General features: G+C 38.4%; 1 protein-coding gene across 3 annotated transcripts in view; it reads left to right on the forward strand.

The window, feature by feature from the left end:
- LOC132830110 (eyes absent homolog 3-like) overlaps positions 1-20723 on the forward strand; it is a 74617-nt gene that overhangs the window by 43463 nt on the left and 10431 nt on the right. For all 3 annotated transcript variants that reach the window (XM_060847595.1, XM_060847597.1, XM_060847596.1), the window contains exons 6-17: positions 838-904; positions 2023-2159; positions 2875-2997; positions 6443-6534; positions 6618-6798; positions 8537-8676; positions 9467-9550; positions 14759-14848; positions 15465-15523; positions 15966-16126; positions 16239-16353; positions 16938-17059. In XM_060847595.1, the coding sequence (XP_060703578.1) occupies positions 838-904; positions 2023-2159; positions 2875-2997; positions 6443-6534; positions 6618-6798; positions 8537-8676; positions 9467-9550; positions 14759-14848; positions 15465-15523; positions 15966-16126; positions 16239-16353; positions 16938-17059 (1371 nt within the window). The remainder of the gene's footprint in view (positions 1-837; positions 905-2022; positions 2160-2874; positions 2998-6442; positions 6535-6617; positions 6799-8536; positions 8677-9466; positions 9551-14758; positions 14849-15464; positions 15524-15965; positions 16127-16238; positions 16354-16937; positions 17060-20723) is intronic.

Here is a 20723-nt window from a genome sequence, read left to right on the forward strand (position 1 = left end):
GAATTTGAGACTTCCAATCGGCAACTATCTATGATCTAGAATGTATCAAAATGTCCCTAGTTCTGAGGTGGAGACTATGAAATATTCAGACTTGCTTAATGGTTAGCCAGGAAACGTTGAAGGAATTAACATCTGCTCTAACTATCAAACTGAAACCTCTGACCCCACAAGAGCACATACCATCCATTCAAACAAACACTCCCATCCTGTAATGAGCCCTAGATCAGAAGAAGTATACTCTAGCAGATCAAGGCTTAGATGATGATGGATTAAATGCCAACTTGGAAATCCTGGCCAGTATACCATGTGATTTGCCAAAACCTACTGCCAGTGCAAGCAACAGCTTGTGTTTATATAGAACTCTTTTCCAGTAAAACATCACAAGACATGTGACAGGAGCATGATCAAACCACTGAATCTCATAGGCCAGTATTAAGACAGATGACAAGTTTGACTAAAGGGTTAAGATTTAAAAAGCCTCTTAACGGAGGTCAAGATGTTCAGAAAGAGAATTTTATAGCTTATGGCCTAGCAGCTGAAGACAGCTACGTGTGGTGGAATGGTTTAAAATTGGGAATCAAGAGGGCAGAATGGGGCTATGCTGAGATGTCAGTAGATGTAGGTTTGCTCGCTGAGCTGGAAGGTTCATTTTCAGATGTTTCATCACCATACTAGGTAACATCATCAGTGAGCCTCCAGGTGAAGGACTGGTGGTATGGCCTTGCAAATATACATGAACAATTTTAATCTTGTCAAGTAGGACAAAATGATTTTTGCCTGTTCGGTTTCGATTTCCAGGTGATTGAAATGAAAATCTCCTCCTGTTTCTTTTTACAGTTATAACCTGCACAGGTTCTAGTCCACGTATGCCAAATCAAGATAACTTGGTAATGTTTCCTACAAAGTAAGTTCCAGCTGTTTGAATGATATTGGTTTTAGGTTACAATCAATCTTTCAAGTAGATGAAACAATATTTTTAAGATTGTGGAGACAAAGAATATGTAAATTTTTTTTAAGTAATAGAGAAGACCAGTAGACACATAGATCAAGCCATCTCACCAGCATTTTCTTTTTCCCATTTCACTCACTCTATCCTCCCTGTCTCTTGTCTTTCAAATCCATTCATTCTGTCTATTTCAGAGGCCTTTCCTGGCAACTTATTGCATATGACTTTTGCTGCTTGAAATTTTTCATTAGATTTTCCTTTTGCTATGTATAAATTTATGCCGTTTACATGAGCCCTGTCCTGTATTGAATAATTGGACCAGATAAGTTTCTTTTGTTGAATCGAATAAGGAGTAGTAGTTTCTATAGTTACACAGCTCATTTAAAAAACATGATTGAGCATGGATGCAGCAAGTTTAACAGAGAATGGAAAATTAGGCAAATTAGTACCTGCACAAGGCAAAAAAAAAAGCACTTGCTAGTTTGTGTTTTGTTTAGAAAAGCATTTTTTAACTAATTGCACAATAATTTGCACTCCAGTTGGTTTGTCATTTATTCATTTATACTTGTATCATGGATGGTGGACCACCTTTTTTCTTTGGCTTTGTGATCCCCAGTGTATTTTTCTATGTGAATTATTTCAATAAATTTATTATTTTGGAAAGCGCACTTGCTTTACACTTATGGCACATTAATGGGCAGAGTTCTTTTCATATATGTTCATCATATTGTAAGTTCTTGCAAATTTTTGAACTCTGAAATACTAATAGAAAGTTTTCTATGTCTTGGTGATCTATCATCTGTTGGTATCGATGCCAGTATTATACCTTGCATTCACTGCACTTGATAGCTACATCATATATGTTGTTTCTTCACAGATGAGAATTCATGAATTGCTGGTCCTTTGCTTAGTTGTTGTGGTAATGCTCCAGCATTTACCCCATTCTGTTTAACTAGAAATTACTGCAGCTTATCAACATGTCATGAGAATCCGATCATCTTGGGTTTTAGTAAAAACATCTTTTAAATTTACTTAAAGACGCTTTAGACTAATTTGTTTTCATCCTCTTTTCATAGGCCATATCCACATTTATTTTCTCCGCCAATAGTTCAAGCTGCTTATTCCGAACAGGCTCGATACCCAGCAGCGCAGCCATCCGCATCTTACACGTCATACCCAGAACCAAATCAGCCTTATGGACTACCTCCTTTTGGTGAGCTTATTTTACATTTTCCTTGTGTATAAATAGATCAAATAATTTTTCAAAGTGCTTAATTTATTGGCTTTTCTTGAAATTGCTTTATTAGGTCTTGACATGGCCTGCACTAAGCTTAAAGATCCTCCTAGCTACAAAGTTTTAAAAAAGACTGTGGGGGCAAAAGTTAAGAGTGGATCAGTGAACATCAGTTATCATGCATTTCTCAGCAAAGCTGCAATTTGCTTGGATAAAATGACAGTTGATTATGTTTGGCATCTTTCTTTGAACAATCAGGCAGTCAGCAGATTGATAACTGAGAGTCATTTGGTTTTATCCTTTTAGGGAAAAGGCGAAGAGGAAACTTGCATCCTCTCCACCTGCTCTAGTTTTACAACCAGGTCTCAAATTCTCGCTTATCCTTGTCTCCATTCCCATAATAGTCCTTTCCTGAAGAAGTAATAAGTGGTAGCTGTTCAATATGTTGCATATTTCAACTTGGAAAAAAAAACACCTTTTGATGTATACAAATTCTCCTGATTCAATGGTATACAAATGTTTGATTTGTTTTAATGATACTGTGATGCAATTAAACCTTAATCTGTTGCAGAACAGCCTCCTTAATAGTTTGAGAGAAAAATAAGTTTGCATCCAATATTTCCATTCTTGCAATTTGGTTTTGATCATCTGGTTATGTAAAAGTGCCATTAATTAATAATTATTTTTATCACAGGTGCATTGTGGCCTGGTGTGAAAACAGAATGTGGATCACCCAGTCAGCCTGGATACCTCAGTTATGATACAGGGTTTAGCTCAAATCAAACCAGCCCAGCACATTACACATATCCAGCACAAGGTAAATTTATAACATGGGCCTCAATATTAACCCCCATTTGAACCTGCCACTGTGCTCCCCTCCACATTGTGCATGTCATAGTCATACTGCATGGAAACAGACCCTTTCGTCCAGTCAGTTCAGGCCAACCAAGTTCCCAAACGAATCTTGTCCCACCTGCCTGCACTTGGCACATATCCCTCAAAAACCTTTCCTATTCATGAAATTACCCAAATGTTATTTAAACGTTGTAACTGTACCTGCATCCCACACTTTCTCTGGCAATTCATTGCAAATACACACCATTCCATTTTGTTTTAAAGTTGCCCTTCGTGACCTTTTTAAATCTTTCTCCTCTCACCTAAAAATATGTCCCTAGTTTTGAATTTCCCCACCATAGGGGAAAGATCCTTATCATTTACCTTATCTATGCTCCTCATGATTTTATAAATCTTAAAAAGGTCACCCATCAACCTCCTATGCTCCAGGGAAAAATGTCCCAGTTTTTCCAGCTTATTTTTATATCTCAAACTCTCCATTCCTGGCAATGTCCTTCTAAATATTTTCTCAAGTTTAACAACATTCTTCCTAAAGAAGGGCAACCAGAATTGTAAACAGTATTCCCAAAGTGGCCGTGCCAATGTCCTGTACAGGTGCAATAAGACATCCCAACTCCTATCATCAGTGTTATAACCAATAAAGGCAAGTATGCTAAAAGCCATCTTTGCTACCCTGTCTACCTATGATCCATTTTCAAAGAATTATCCATCTGCACCCCTAGGTCTCCAGTGTCCCATCATTTACTGTATACATCATACCCTGATTTGCCTTACCAAAATGCAACATCTCAAATTTTTCTAAATTAAACTCCTTCTGCCATTCCTCAATGCATTGATCACCGACCTGTTTTACTCTGAGATAACTTTCTTCATTGTCTACTTCACCAGCTATTTTTCACATCTGAACACTTACTAACCATACCTTCTATATTCACATCCAAATATATATAAAGCGAAAAATAATTGACCCACAGCAGTGATCCTTGTGGCACACCACTGATCACAGGCCTCCAGTTTGAAAAACATCCCTCCACCAACAGCCTCTGTCTCCTACCTTCAAGCTATTTTTGTATCCAGTTGGCTACCTTCCCCTCGATCTCATGTGATCTAACTTTACTACACAGTCGACCATGAGGAACCTTGTCAAATACGTTACTTGAAGTCCATATGAACAATATCTTATGCTCTGTCTTCATCAATCTTTTTCACCTCAATCAAGTTAGACACAATCTCCACGTAAAAAGCCATGTTGATTATCCTTCATCAACTTGCTTTTCCAAATACATGTTAATCCTGAGCCTCGGAATCCCCTCCAACAACTTGCCCACCACTGATGGTCACCGGTCTGTATTTCCCAGCTTCTCCTTACAGCCTTTCTTAAATAATGGCCCCATATCAGCCAGTATTCCGGAACCTCACCCATGGCTGTTGATGATACAAAAATCAAGGGACCCAGCAATCTCCATTCTGGGAAGCACCTGATCAGATCCTGGGATTAATCTAACTTTATGTACTTGAAGACCTCCAGCACCACCTTCAATAAATGGATGCTTTTCAAAATATCACTATTTATTTCCCCAAGTTGTATAACTTCCATACCCTCCTCTATGGTAAGTATAACACAAAACATTTGTTGAGTATCTAATTTATCTCCTGTTGTTCCACACATAGATGTTGATCTTTAAGGGGCCCTATTCTCCTCTTAGTTACTGTTTTGCCCTTTATGTATTTATAGAATCTCTTTGCTGAAGCTAACTCCATTTGCTGAAGCTGTTTCATGTACTCCTTTGCCTTCCTGACTTCTCTCTTAAGCATGTTCCTACTGCCCTTATATTCTTCTAGGGATTGACTCAGTTCCAGCTATTTATATCTGATAAATGTCCCCATTTTCTTCACCAGCGCCTCAATTCTCTAGTCATCCAGCATTCCTTACACCTTCCAGCTTTGTCCTTCACACAAACAGGAACATACTGTCTCTGAACACGCACTATCTCAAAATTAAAGGCCTCCCATTTCCGAATTGTTCCTTGACCTGTGAATAGCCACTCCCAATAAACTTCTGAAAGTTCCTGTCCAATACTGTCACAATAGGCCTTACTCTGATTTTACTTTTTGATTAGTTCCATCCTTTTCCATAACTATTTTAAAATGAATACAATTATGATCACTTGCCCTAAAGTGCTCTCCCACTGACACCTCAGTCACTTGCCCCCTCCCCACCTTGTTTCTTAACAGAAGGTCAAGTATTGCTCTTTCTCTAATGCATCCACAACATGAATAAGAAAGTTTTCTTATACGCAGTTAACAAATTCCTCCCATCCAAGCCCTTAACACTATGACAGTCCCAGTCTATGTTTGGAAAGTTAAAATCCCATACCATTACAAACCTATTTTTCTTGCAGATATCTGAGATCGTCTTACAAATTTGCTTCTCAATTGTGCCGTACATTTCTATGACTTTGTAACTCTTGGGTGACCTATAACAAAATCCCAGTAAAGTCATCTTCTCATTTCTATTTTTAAGTTCCACCCATAGAACTTCACCTTGTGATCTCCCAGGAATATCCTCCCTAAGTACAGCTGTAATGTTCTCCCTAATCAAAAATGACATTCCCCATCCTCTCGCCTTCCTTTCTATCCCTCCTGTAGCATCTGCACCCCAGAACATTTGCTACCAGTCCTGACCATCCCTAAGCCATGGTTATTGTAATAACTATGATATCCCAGTCCCATGTTCCTAACCATGCCCTGAGTTCATCTACCTTATCTGTCAGACCTCTTGCATTGAAGTAAATGCAGTTTAATTTATCAGTCTTTCTTTGTTTTCTGCCAAGCTCTTGTCTGTCTTGATTATTAGACTTGCTCCCCTTACCCACTGTCGCAGTCTCAGTCTTTCCTGTTTTCTGACAATTCTCCCCCCCACCCCCCAACAAAAACTAATCTAAAGCTTTCTGCATAACACTAGCTGAGGATCTGGTTCCCCTTACACAGATAATGTCTATCCCGAAGAAATCCCAATCATCCAACAAGGTGAATCCTTGCCCCTGTACCAGCTCCTCAACTTCGCATGCATCTACCGTATCCTCTTATTCCTACTCTCACTATCTCATGGCACTGGTAGTAGTCCAGCTATTACTGTCCTTGAGGCCTGCTTTTTAACCTCCTGCCTAGCTTCTTATGTTCTCTCTGCAGAACCTCATACCTTTCCTTACCTATGTTGTTGGTACCAATGCTGGTCACATCATAATATTCTGCATCCGCTCCAAGACATCCTTGACCCTGGCACCAGGGAAGCAACAACCATCCTGATGTTTCACTGACAACTGCAGAAACGCCTGTCGGTCATGTTGTGTGCATATAAACATTTTGTTTATTTTTGAAAATGCTTTGGCTTTTATTTTTGACAGGTACCTGTTTCCCAAGAGCCAGTAGTTACTCTGGCGGAACTGCTGCTGCTTTTGTTGTCACCAGTGCTGCAAGCCTCAGCAGTTCTAATCAGGTAGATAATATGTAATCTTTTTCGTGTCATATATGAAACCACTTTATTTATGTAATATTATTAACCACCATTTGTTTCCATAGGATTATCCTTCCTATACATCTCTTGGACAAAGCCAGTTTGTGCCATATGTTCCCAATTCAAATTATGGAACCACAACTCCAAACTCTCTGCCTGCCAGTAACACCTCAACAACTGTTACTTTCCAGATGCGTAAAATGCAAACAAATATTTCCAGTTCATCAAACCAGGACTACCAATCTGGTAATGCATTTTCGTAGCATTCTGTTTATGAACTAGCCTGATGAAAATCTGTATTGCCATGGAACAATGATGCTTTTTATATTGAGGTTTGTGATAGTGTAACGCAAAGCGATACGGACAAAGAAAAGTCACTGCACTAAGTAATCCAGGGACATGTTAAATCTCAGTCTGATGATAAGGTAAATAAGATTAAGTATTGAACACTTCTGGCTTCTCTGAAGAAAACTGCTGTTGAAACCCAGGGGACACTTGCATTAAGATCAGCCTTTCCTTTACTCCGGTGTCATGCCCTCCTGCTAAAAGTAAAGTTTCTATTAAATAAATTATTAGCATATGTTGGTACCTTTTAAAGCCAATTTTAATGACTCCGTTAATTAATATTGCAATTGATTTTTTGCTTTTTTTATTGACTATGGAGTAATGAACTAGTTGAAAAATGATTTTCCTCTCACGTTTAATAACAGTAAGACCCTTAAAAGGTTAAGGCAGGCCATGTATTTATGTCATATGGGAAATCTTGAATACTGTATCTGCATTCCCAATTTTTAGCAGACAAAGGGAAGAAGTACAGTTTGGAATTTCACAATGACCTGAATCAACTTTACATAATATCGTGAGGATTTTGTTTCATAATATATTAGAAAATTCATTCAGAGTGAAACAAGGACAGAAGGGCACTGATATAGTTACCATGCTAGTACTTCACAGTTGACAGAAGTCATCGTTCAAAGGTTGACTTCTCAGAATTGTAACAGTGCAGGAGGAGACTATTTGATCCATCATTTCTTTGATGAGCAGTCCATGCGGTGCCATTCCCCTGCTTTCTCTCCATTCCGCTGCACACTGCCTATTGTGATGGTTTAAATCCCTCCTGAATGCCTCGATTGAATTTGCCACAGCCAGACCCTCAGTAAATTCCAAACATTAGCCACTTTTATGTGTGAAAACTATTATTCTCATGTCACCTTTTGTTTCCTTTGCAATTGTTTTAAATCTTTCTCACTATTTTCGAGCATGGGAGCAGTTTATCTATTCTTTTTAGCCCCTCGTGATTTTGAATACTGACATCAGATCTCTTTTCCTTTTTTCCAAGGAAAACTGTCATAACCTCTCCAGCCTAGCCAGCATTCCTCCTCCTTGGAACAATTCTTATGAATCTTTTCTGCATTCGAATGCAGAACCCAGTGCCTCCACATTATTTCAAAAGTGCTGGGCCCAGAACTAGATGCATTACTCTTGCTGCAGATCCTACAGTGGCAGATAAATAAATTATACAAAAAGTAGAGAAACAACTTAGAAAGCAGAAAACTGATATTTTCCCAAATCAAAAGCTGCACTATTTTTGCCATACTGAACGTTATTGTTCATTGTCAAAATCTTGATGATGTTATTTCATTTGAGGTAGTAGAAAACTGACAAGTAGACTTTAGAACTGACAGTGGAAGAGTATAAGCTAGAAAAGGATTTATGTTGCTCTGTCTGCTGAAAAATGGTTGGTAGTATAAAAGGAGGACAAAGCTGTCAAAAGTGATGTTTGGAAAATTTCAGCTCCTCCGTATATGTGGTGGCTGTGGATCAGAAATTTAATTGGAACAAAAATAAATATGGGTTAAAAGAGAAAAACCTTAAAAGACATCACTTTAGTTTTTGCAGTCATGCAAAATGTCAAGATATAGTGTGTGTTAAAATTCAATAATCACTCTTCAAAGCACTGGCTTAATTTTCCTTTTTTCTTCAGGAGATTCTGGTGCAAGTCAAAGTCTAACACGCACAATAGTGAAGGAACTTGAGGAGCGATCTCGTAAAACTCCAAGTGGCAAGTCCAAGGGGAAAGGAAAGAGGAATTGTTTTTCCCCACTGCCTGATAATGAACTGGAGGTATGTTTTAGCTTTTAATCAAACTTCTTGTGTAGGAGGGTGAGGTTAGAATGGGCAAGCTCTTTACTATAACTCCTACCACTGACTGGAAATGTGGAAAGATTTGTGAATTTGCCTGTTGACATCACCATGTCATTGCTGTCAGCGAACATTGATATATCATCAAATCTTTGCAATGATAATAAGGTATAGAAACTACTGCGACATCAAAGCGATAAAACCAACCCCAGATAGAACACCAGTTATCTTGCCAGAACCCATAATAAAATAGGCCTTGGAACTTATTAAGGTATTGAGTTTATTTAAATACTGTTTTCCCTCCTGTCATGTTGAGGTTTTACATCGAGAGCTGTTCAAAGCCCAGCCAGCTTGGTTGGATAATAATCAGACATTTAAACCCAGGGGCATTATTTTGAATTCTACAAGAGATAATAAATTAGGTATTTTGTCTTGGGTATATGTTCATTTTTTAACCAAAAAATATTGTAATTAATTCTCTACAGTCTGAGTTAATTGGACATTACCAATTTCATTTATTTAAACTTCCTGATTTATATATCTTTGTTATCATCACCTGCTTTGAACTTGCTGTTTGTCTTAGTAATGATCATTGAGAATGAAATTATTGAACACTCTGATAAAATGCAAAGCAAGAAGTTTAATGCAACAAAATTGCATTGAGTGTGAAGAAATGATTTTTAAAAAATTGGTATTTCACATATAGCTTGGAAGATTTGGAAAGGCAACTTATCCCTTGTGTATAATAATCTTTCCACGTATTCCTTTACAGCGTGTGTTTGTGTGGGACTTGGATGAAACCATTATCATCTTTCATTCACTACTTACTGGATCATATGCACAAAAATTTGGAAAGGTAGGTACAGCAATGATTTGAAAGGCCTCATGTAGAGCAAAGAATTGGAAACAGAACAATAGTAATGAATTAGTTTTAAGACATCTATTTTTCAAATCTGCATAACAATTTTTGCTGCTTTAAATAAAAAAAGCAATTGCATAATACATGCATGCTAACTCAATAACACAAAACACTTGTACAGGTTTCAGCATGAACCTTTAAATAAAAAAACTGCTAATTAACCTGAATTCCTTTAGTCTCACAGCCTTCAACTGATCAAATGAAGCCAGATCAATTGCAACTTGTACTGTTGGAGTACATATTAAGTTTTATATACAGAAACACTTCAGTAAAATAATACTTTGTGATATTCCTTTCTAACTGTTTAAAAAAATTTCCTCTAACATTCTGTGATCAGGACACCAGGTGACCTTCTAGTTTGATAATTTTTTTCATAAATTTATCAGAATCTGAACTGGAAGTTTACAAAATGATGGTGAAATTAGTAAGTGTCCTAATTTTCAGCTCTGTCATTTCAACACTCAGCACTAAAAGAATGCAGCAGAACTGAATTAATAATAGCTAAGAATTGTTGATTCGTGTGCCAGTTGCCAGCTATTGTATTAATTAGCAAAAATAGACATGATTGCTCTTTCAAGCCATGTTACCTTCAAAATGGCTGTAAGAAAGAAGCATGCAGTAGTCTATTATAGCTGTTAATTTCCTTTTACATGATTCATGTGTCATGTTTAAACACTGGTCTTATAAAGTGCACCTGATGCTGTTCTTGGTTTTACAGAATGTCGCTATTTTCTCATTCCACAAGTTTTTTTTTAAAATGCCATCTCTAACTTCCTCCTTGCACAATTGTGTAGTTTTGCTTTGTAATTTATGTTATTTGGAAACCTGGGGCAATTTATTTACTATTTATAAATCTAGATGCAATGTTCATAAAGTTTTAGTATTGGTCATTTACCAGAAATTCCATAGCTCCCTGGAAGTGGTAAAACTGACGGATAAACTGGGAGAAATTGAGGACTGCAGATGCTGAAGAACATAGTTGAGAGTGTGGTGCTGGAAAAGCACAGCAGATCAGGCAGCATTCAAGGAGCAGGGAATCGACATTTTGGTCATAAGCCCTTCATCAGGAATGAGAGGGGAAAAAAGGGGAGATGGTGGCATAACAGCAGTGTCATTGGGCTAATAATATAAAATACCTGGATAATGTTTTGTGGATGGCTTCAAATCTCACCACAGCAGATGATGAAATCTAAAATTTAAAACCCACTCCTGATGAAGGGCTTTTGCCCGAAACATCGATTCTCCTGCTCCTCGGATGCTGCCTAACCTGCTGTGCTTTTTCAGCACCACACTCTCGAGATGGATAAGATGGTAAAGAAGGTGTATGGTATACTTACCATCGTTGATTTGGGCACTGAGTATAAAAGTTGTCAAATAAAATTTCAGCTGTTTAATACTTAGGCCACATTTGAGGTAGTTCTGGTTATCACACTGAGATGGGTTTAGAAAGGGGAAGAAGAGATTTACCAGGATGTTGCCTGGATTGGAGTGTATTAGGTATAAAGAGAGGTTGGACAAACTTGGATTGTTTTCATTAGAGCATTGGAGACTGAGAGGTGACCTGATCGAACTATATAGAAATATGAGGTATAGGGTGGATAGTTAGAGGTTTTTTTTCTACAGTCTGATAATGTCAAATAGTAGGGGTCTAAAGTTTACGGTGAGTCAGGTATGTTTATCAGAGGGCGAGTCATAGAGATGTACAGCATGGAAACACCCTTCGGTCTAACCCGTCCATGCCAACCAATATCCCAACCCAATCTAGAGCCACCTGCCAGCACCTGGCCCATATCCCTCCAAACCCTTCCTATTAATATACCCATCCAAATGCCTCTTAAATGTTGCAATTGTATCAGCCTCCATCACATCCTGTGGCAATTCATTCCATACACACTGCACCCTCTGCGTGAAAAAGTTGCCCCTTAGGTCTCTTTTATATCTTTTCCCTCTCACCCTAAACCTATGCCCTCTAGTCCTGGACTCCCCAACCCAGGGAAAAGACTTTGTCTATTTATCCTATCCTTGCCCCTCATAATTTTGTAAACCTCTATAAGGTCACCCCTCAGCCTTTGACGCTCCTGGAGAAACAGCCCCAGCCTGTACAGCCTCTCCCTGTAGCTCAGATCCTCCAACTCTGGCAACATTCTTGGAAATCTTTTCTGAACCCTTTCAAGTTTCACATCCTTCCGATAGGAAGGAGACCAGAATTGCACGCAATATTCCAACAGTGGCCTAATCAGTGTCCTGTACAGCCGCAACAAGACCTCCCAACTCCTGCATTCAATACTCTGACCAATAAAGGAAAGCATACCAAACACCTTCTTCACTGTCCTATCTACCTGCGACTCCACTTTCAAGGAGCTATGAACCTGCACTCCAAGGTCTGTTTGTTCAGCAACACTCCCTAGGACCTTACCATAAAATGTATAAGTCCTGCTAAGATTTGCTTTTCCAAAATGCAGCACCTCGCATTTATCTGAATTAAACTCCACCTGCCACTTCTCAGCCCGTTGGCCCAGATCCTGTTGTAATCTGAGATAACCCTCTTCGCTGTCCACTACACCTCCAATTTTGGTGTTATCTGCAAATTTACTAACTGTACCTCTTATGCTCGTATCCAAATCATTTATGTAAATGACAAAAAGTAGAGGGCCCAGCACCGATCCTGTGGCACCCCACTGGTCACAGGCCTCCAGTCTGAAAAACAAACCTTCACTCCCACCCTCTGTCTTCTACCTATGAGTCAGTCCTGTATCCAAATGACTAGTTCTCCCTGTATTGCATGAGATCTAACCTTGCTAATCAGTTTCCCATGGGGAACATTGTCGAATGCCTTACTGAAGTCCATATAGATCACATCTACTGCTCTGCACTCATCAATCTTCTTTGTTACTTCTTCAAAAAACTCAAATCAAGATTGTGAGACATGATTTCCCACGCATAAAGCCATATTGACAAACCTGAATCAATCCTTGCCTTTCCAAATACATGTACATCCTTTCCCTCAGGATTCCCTCCAACAACTTGCCCACCACCAAGGTCAGGCTCACCGGTCTATGGTTCCCTGGCTTGTCTTTACCGCCCTTAAACAGTGGCACCACGTTTGCCAACCTCCAGTCTTCCGACACCTCACCTGTGACTATCGATGATATAAATATCTCAGCAAGAGGGTCAGCGACCACTTCTCTAGCTTCCCACAGAGTTCTCATGTACACCTGATCAGGTCCTGGAGATATATCCACTTTTAACCGTTTCAAGACATCCAGCACTTCCTCCTCTGTAATCTGGACATTTTGCAAGATGTCACCATCTATTTCCCTACAGTCTATATCTTCCATATCCTTTTCCACAGTAAATACTGATGCAAAATACTCATTTCGTATCTCCCCCATTTTCTGTGGCTCCACACAAAGGCTGCCTTGCTGATCTTTGAAGGGCCCGATTCGCTCCCTAGTTACCCTTTGTCCTTAATATATTTGTAAAAACCCTTTGGATTCTCCTTAATTCTATTTGCCAAAGCTATCTCATGTCCCCGTTTTGCCCTCCTGATTTCCCTTTTAAGTATACTCCTACTTTCTTTATACTCTTCTAAGGATTCACTTGATCTATCCTGTCTATACCTGACAATTCTTCCTTCTTTTCCTTAACCAAACCCTCAATTTCTCTAGTCATCCAGCATTCCCTATACCTACCAGCTTTCCCTTTCACCCTGACAGGAATATACTTTCTCTGGATTCTTGTTAACTCATTTCTGAAGGCTTCCCATTTTCCAGCCGTCCCTTTACCTGTGAACATCTGCCTCCAATCAGCTTTCGAAAGTTCTTGCCTAATACCGTCAAAATTGGCCTTTCTTCAATTTAGGACTTCAACTTTTAGATCTGGTCTATCCTTTTCCATCGCTATTTTAAAACATATAGAATTATGGTCGCTGGTCCCAAAGTGCTCCCCCACTGGCACGTCAGTCACCTGCCCTGCCTTATTTTCCCAAGAGTAGGTCAAATTTTGCACCTTCTCTAGAAGGTACATCCACATACTGTGTCAGAAAGTTGTCTTGTACACACTTAAGAAATTCCTCTCCATCTAAATCTTTGACACTATGGCAGTCCCAGTCGATGTTTGGAAAGTCAAAATCCCCTACCATAACTACCCTATTATTCTTACAGATAGCTGAGATCTCCTTACAGGTTTGTTTCTCAATTTGCTTCTGACTATTGGAGGGTCTATTATACAATCCCAATAAGGTTATCATCCCTTTCTTATTTCTCAGTTCCACCCAATAAATTCCCTGCGTGTATTTCCGGGAATATCCTCCCTCAGCACAGCTGTAGTGCTATCCCTTATCAAAAATGCCACTCTCCCTCCTCTCTTGCCTCCCTTTCTATCCTTCCTGTAGCATTTGTATCCTGGGACATTAAGCTGCCAGTCCTGCCCATCCTTGAGCCATGATTCTGTAAGTCTTTTATGCAGAGAGTGCTGTGTGCCTGGAACAATTGCCAGGGAAGGTGCTCAAAGCAGATACAATAGCAATGTTTAAAAAAACATTTAAACAGACACATGGACAGGAGGTGAACAGTGGGCTATGGATCATTCGAAGGCAAATGAGATTAGTTTTGAATCGCATCATGTTTGGCACAGACATGGCAGACTGAAAGGCTTGTTCCTGTGTTGTACTGTTCTATATGTTACGTAACACATTCCTGTTCAAATGACAGTGGATGCTGATCAGGAAAGGAAGCTTTAAAGCATCTATTTCTTTCATTTCAGTCCTTCTATTACACTCCAGACTCTCAGTAAGCTATCTTTGGTTCTGAAATTATATGTTGACTCTACGTCTACTAATTGGCCCATACATTTTGTTTAAAAGTTTCTCAAAATAGGGCTTTTATATTATGTGGAGAAAGTGAGGTCTGCAGATGCTGGAGATCAGAGCTGAAAATGTGTTGCTGGAAAAGCGCAGCAGGTCAGGCAGCATCCAAGGAACAGGAAATTCCACGTTTCGGGCATTCCTGATGAAGGGCTTATGCCCGAAACGTCGAATTTCCTATTCGTTGGATGCTGCCTGACCTGCTGCGCTTTTCCAGCAACACATTTTCAGCTTTTATATTATGTGTATACTGACTTTATTGACTTGTGATTATTTTACAGGATCCAACATCAGCATTGACACTAGGACTGCAAATGGAGGAAATGATTTTTGATCTTGCTGACACACACCTGTTCTTCAATGATTTGGAGGTAATGAACATTGATTAGTGACTAAGTATTAGCATGTCAAAAGATTTAACATTCTCCATATAAGCTTTGAACTCACTGTAACCATTAGAACCAATACTTGACCATTAATTACATCAAAACCTAACTTTATTCAGGCAAAACAAATTGCAGTTCTGTTAAGTGTTGATGCCTCCTACAGAGCAGTAGTTTGTGGATTGGTATTGGTCTTTAAAAATCTTTATTGTTCAGGTATTGCTGAACAAAGACTGCATTTTTACAGCAGATAAAAAATGGACACTGAATGTTAATTCAAACCAAGACTTCATCCATTTTCAGGACTGGTAGGCTGAGATATCTACTGTGTTGCAGATAATTCAACATTAAGCAGTAATCATTTAGCTTTTTCTTTCGTCTGTCTCTATAATCTAGTTCTTGGGAGGCTGAAATGGAACATTATTCACTGACAAACTGCACAAATGTGCATGATCATGAAGTTTGATACAGAAACCCATGGATTGTTGGTGCTATGTAATTCACAGTCCATATGATTGTATCGCTGTTCCTATGTTAGGTCTCTAATATTAACATGGTGGCTGGAACATGCCTAATTCATATTTTTGCCTTGATTACTCAACAGGAGTGTGATCAAGTTCATGTGGAAGATGTTGCAGCTGATGATAATGGACAAGACTTAACGTAATGATCTTAATTTCAAAGCCTTATACTCTTAATTCATTGTGCTATGAAACAAGTTCTGGTTGAAATTGATAAGTCAGAGATTGGTTGTTTGCATTTTGTCTCTTTGTTTTATACACGTGTTTCTTTTATTTAAAACTTCTTCACACGATATTGGAAATCTGGAACTCTCTCCTTGTGTATAACTGTAGTGAAACTTTAACTAGTCATTTTTTTGTTTGTTGGCAAGGATATTAACAATTAAAGAACCCAAGCAAGTCAGTGAAGTTAAGATACAAATGAGTTTTGATCTAGATGAATGGTGGAACAGGCTCAAGGAGCTAAATGCCCTATACCCGATCCTGCACATTTATGTAGCTTTGTCTATGCTTTGTTGATGAAAGCAACTTCTTTTACATTTGAACAATCTCTTGTAAGAAGATATTTTAATTTTTGATTTCAGTAACTACAACTTTACTACTGATGGATTTCATGGATCAGTGTCTGGATCGAGCCTTTGCACAGGTGGTGGTGTACAGGGAGGCATTGATTGGATGAGAAAGCTGGCCTTTCGATATCGGCGTGTAAAAGAAATATACAACACATACTGTACAAATGTTGGGGGTAAGCTTCTTTTATAGCAAAGTTGTAAGTAGGCCACTTTAAGAATTATTTTTCCATTCATTATTGGTAAAAGGGCGAAGCAAAATTAACAAGTATCATCTTTTGACAACAGAGCTGCTCAGTCCAGCCAAGAGGGATTCCTTAAAGCAGTTAAGAGCTGATGTTGAAGTTTTAACTGACTCCTGGCTAGCAACTGCATTGAAATCACTGTTGCTAATTCAGTCAAGGTACCAGAATTCACTACTATATAAAAAGTATGTTTTTGGATTCTGTTGACAATATTTGTTTATTTCATCATTCTAATGCATTTTCATCTAGACAATGCTCTGGTATTTCAAATAAAAGCCTTTTCTGGTTAAGATTTGTACAAACTTTGTGGTTGCACTTTTTAAATTACAATTTCATGTCTTTACATTCTTGGGAGTCTTGTCTCTCAAATGCAAATAATGAATTTGAGTACATGCTGTGTATTGTTTTCCTATTTTTTTAACTGAACCATGTTTGAAATCGTCTGTTCGTTGTACGTAAAGTTAAATTGAAGTTTTCAATCTAGTCTGCTAGAGGCAGTGGACTCCTATATAAAACTGCACATAAGCACAAATAATCTTGCTTGGAAAGAGCTTAAGGATGGTTAATATGAAAAGTGGAAGAATTCTAAGTTGTATGAGATTTTGAAGCTGACAGCTAAAGTGACAAACATCAGTTTAGTAATCTCATAAATAATTAAATGGAAAAGAATGGGAAGAAAAAGAAAATAATGAATATCTGGAAAAATAATAGACTGTTTGAAATCTTGTTTTTTTAATTCCAGAAGAAACTGTGTTAACATTCTGGTCACAACAACACAACTTGTTCCAGCTCTGGCTAAAGTGTTGCTGTATGGGCTAGGAGAAATTTTCCCTATTGAAAATATTTACAGTGCCACAAAAATAGGTAAGGGATTTGGTTTCAAATTTATTTTCAGTTATTGTGGATGTAGGTTTGCTTGCTGAATCATGGTAGCCCACAAACCCATCAACACACTAAAACAACAGCTAATGAACTTGAAAGACCCTACACAGACAACAAGCAAAACTAATGTCATTTACAAAATACCTTGCAAGAACTGTAACAAACACTACATTGGACAAACAGGAAGAAAACTAGCCACCAGGATACATCAACTCACCACAAAATGACATGACCCACTCTCATTAATATCCTTACATATGGATGAGGAAGGACACCATTTTGACTGGGACAACACATCCATTCTAGGACAAGCCAAACAGAGACATGCATGAGAATTCCTAGAAGCATGGTATTCCAACTGGAACTCTATCAACAAACACACTGACTTGGATCCCATTTACCACCCCTGAGGAAAAAAAGAACAGGAAATGACATCACTGATCCAAGGAAACTCAAACATGTAAATAGAAAGTGGGCTACACTACCAGCAGGCTCACTGAAGATATTACCTAGTATGGTGGTGAAACATCTGAAAACGATCCTTCTAACTCAGCAAGCAAACCTACATCCAGAACCTCAACCTGAGCTACAAATCTTCTCAAATTTGCTTTCAGTTATTGTCTTTGGATGGTTTCCTTTGAATAATTAAACACCACTTCATTGGCACAACTAATTGGGTAGTCGTCTTCAAACTTCTAACATTGCATTACAAATCAGCCTGGTCAATGTAAAGTGGAAATTCATGTTTTGTGATTGTAACAATTTTGTGTTTCTGATTAGTGTATGAAGGACAATATTTAGTCAATCACATCTGCACTGGTTCTCTGAGCATTTAATTTAATGCCAATTTCCTACCTTTTTCCCTGGAACCTTGAATACTCTCTATTTTTTCTGTTACATAATCATACAGTGCCTTTTCAAATGTTTGAATTTTTCTCCTCCACACTTCCCAAGCTGTGAATTCCATACCCCAACTACCCATTATGTCCATTTGTTTTTCTCGCCTTGCAGTTGCTTCTTCTGCAAATCATTTAAAAACTGTGCCGTCTTGTTCCTGATCCATTTGTGAGTGGAAACAGTTTCTTCATGCCCACTCTGTCCAGCCTCCTTGTTATTTTGAAACCTTTCACCAAACTACTTTGTTTTCTTTGAAAAGGAGAAGACAATGCCATCTTCTCCAATCTTTCTTCATGGCCTAGTGGTATTATCGCTATACTGTTAATCCAAAAATGCAGCTAGTGTATTGGGGATCTGGGGTTTGAATGCCATCACAGCAAATGGTGTAATTTACATTGAATTAAAAAATAACTGAAATTAAGAATCTACTGATGACCATGAACCCATTGTCTGAAAAATCCATCTGGCTCAGTAATGTCCTTCAGGGACATCCTGGCCTGGCCTACACATGACTCTTCAGTGTTATTTTATCTGAAGTCTGCATCCCCTCTTGCTCTTTTAGGTGCTGGTGACTGACATGGTTCTTTTCTCTCCTGCTTGGTTTGGTGCTGGTCTCTGTCTTTAGGTCCTCTCTCACTGTTGTGCAATGGTGAGAATTGCAATAGGCTGTTGTGAAAATTCTTGCAACTTCTCATCATGTAATTTGGGTAAAGACCTGAAAACATAATTTGTCTAAAATAGTGTAGATTTGAAGGGAAAAAAAGCAAAGTTTGAAAATGTGTTTTTCGTTGTTTCCCAGTACCTTATCCTATGATTAGTGAATTCCATCGTAATATTCCATATAGCCCCACATTTTGACCATCTGTTGTTATAGGAGAATCGATGTTTCGGGCATCAACCCTTCATCAGGGCTTATGCCTAAAATGTTGATTCTCCTACTCCTCAGATGCTGCCTGACCTGCTGTGCTTTTCCAGCACCACACTGTCAACTCTGGTCTCCAGCATCTGCAGTCCTAACTTTCTCTCATCTGTTGTTATGTATTGAATGTTCCAAAGTATTATAGATTTATGTAATTTTCCATCAGGTAATTCTGATGAGATCCAGATGCAGTTCCAGCACATATTGATCATTGGAGCCTTCTCTGCTTTTGTCATTGTTAGTTCTGAAGTTTTGAGTGTATTGGAATGTGATTTTATTAAAATGCAGGCAAATAATTATTTAAATAAGCCACAACTGACATTTTCAATGTCAGTTTGTTTCGAGTGTATTGTGTTCAAAATTTCACCATTAAAATGAGACTCTGTGCATATTAAATAAATAAGCAGAGAGAACTGCATTGAATAGGACAATCAGAACACGGTTCACATCTGGGCCTGTTATGACTTTAGTTCAAGCTATTGGTTGCATTGGACAGCTGCCAGAAACCTCAGCATTGTAAGTTTGGCTAATCTTAATGTGGCCTCATATGGGCTTGAATTCATGGTAATGTTTTCTATTATTATGCCTTACATTAGCTAAGCTAAGGTGAATTACTTAGTAATTCTGCCAATCAAATTCTCATGGGTGCATGCAGTTGGTTCTCTGATTCCAAGGTGCATATGAATTCTGTATGCACCATTGTCTTAAGTGTCCGAGGAAGCCAAAGTGCAGATTGTGAGATATTGTATTCTCTTTTACCAACTCACTCGCAAGCGCACTATATTTACCAAACTGTGTTTCCATTCATTCATGCATAAAACCATGCTTTTATAAATTTCTTATCCACTGTAATGAAGTAGGAGATTTTACTATAACAAGACAAATTAAAACCTCCCTTCTAACCCTTTACTACTACTTTACGCCTTTCCAGTTCTTTTCTCCCCCAAACTGCAAACAGTGTTTAGACCTGTCTTTATTTAAAAAAAGCTACCCGTGAATAAATGTTAATACTGTAACCTACTCAGAACAATCCCACCTTACCAGCATGTCTCCACAACTCACTCAAAACTATACAAAGATTATAACATTAATCAGCCCTTAATAATAGTCTCTTGGCACCTGAATAGATTACAGAACGTCAAACAATTTCCTCCACTAGCATGTACTTTCTAAATGCACATTAAATAGGGCCGCTACCCCCTTTAAACCATCTCCTGCCTCTTCAGAACAGATTCCATGCAAATCTTTGTGTACAATAGATACAACTATGTACAATCATAATGCCAAATGTTTTAATGTCTGTAAGAACTGTGTATAAAGAGGCTACTGTAAAAACTACAGATTCTATTGTCGCCTCAAATTGTGCTACTGCGGATGCTCAATAAATAGGCTATTTTCGCCACTCATTATTGAAGACTATTCCACACTACCATGTACAATACATGATACTGGAGGATTGCACATTACATCTCCTGGTGCATTGGCATTAATTCAGTAGCCAGGTATAGTGTATCTCATTAGAGACACAAGCAACAAAGATACATCTGTAAATATGAGTGATTTTAATCTGCATATATATTGGGCGAATCAAATCAGTGACATAGAGGAGGAATTTTTGGAGTGTATATGGGATGGTTTGCTGGATCAATAAGTTGAAAAACAAATTAGGAAACAGGCCACCAGCACTGAGTATTGCATAATGAGGAAGCAATAATTGAGGTTAAGGGTGTCTTGAGAGTGACCTTAATATGACAGAATTTCTCATTATGATGTTATACAGTTGGTTCTAAGACTAAATGAAGGAAACTATGATGCTATGATAAATTCAGG

This window comes from Hemiscyllium ocellatum, chromosome 30, assembly GCF_020745735.1.
Source record: "Hemiscyllium ocellatum isolate sHemOce1 chromosome 30, sHemOce1.pat.X.cur, whole genome shotgun sequence".
In the NCBI taxonomy this organism is placed as follows: domain Eukaryota; kingdom Metazoa; phylum Chordata; class Chondrichthyes; order Orectolobiformes; family Hemiscylliidae; genus Hemiscyllium; species Hemiscyllium ocellatum.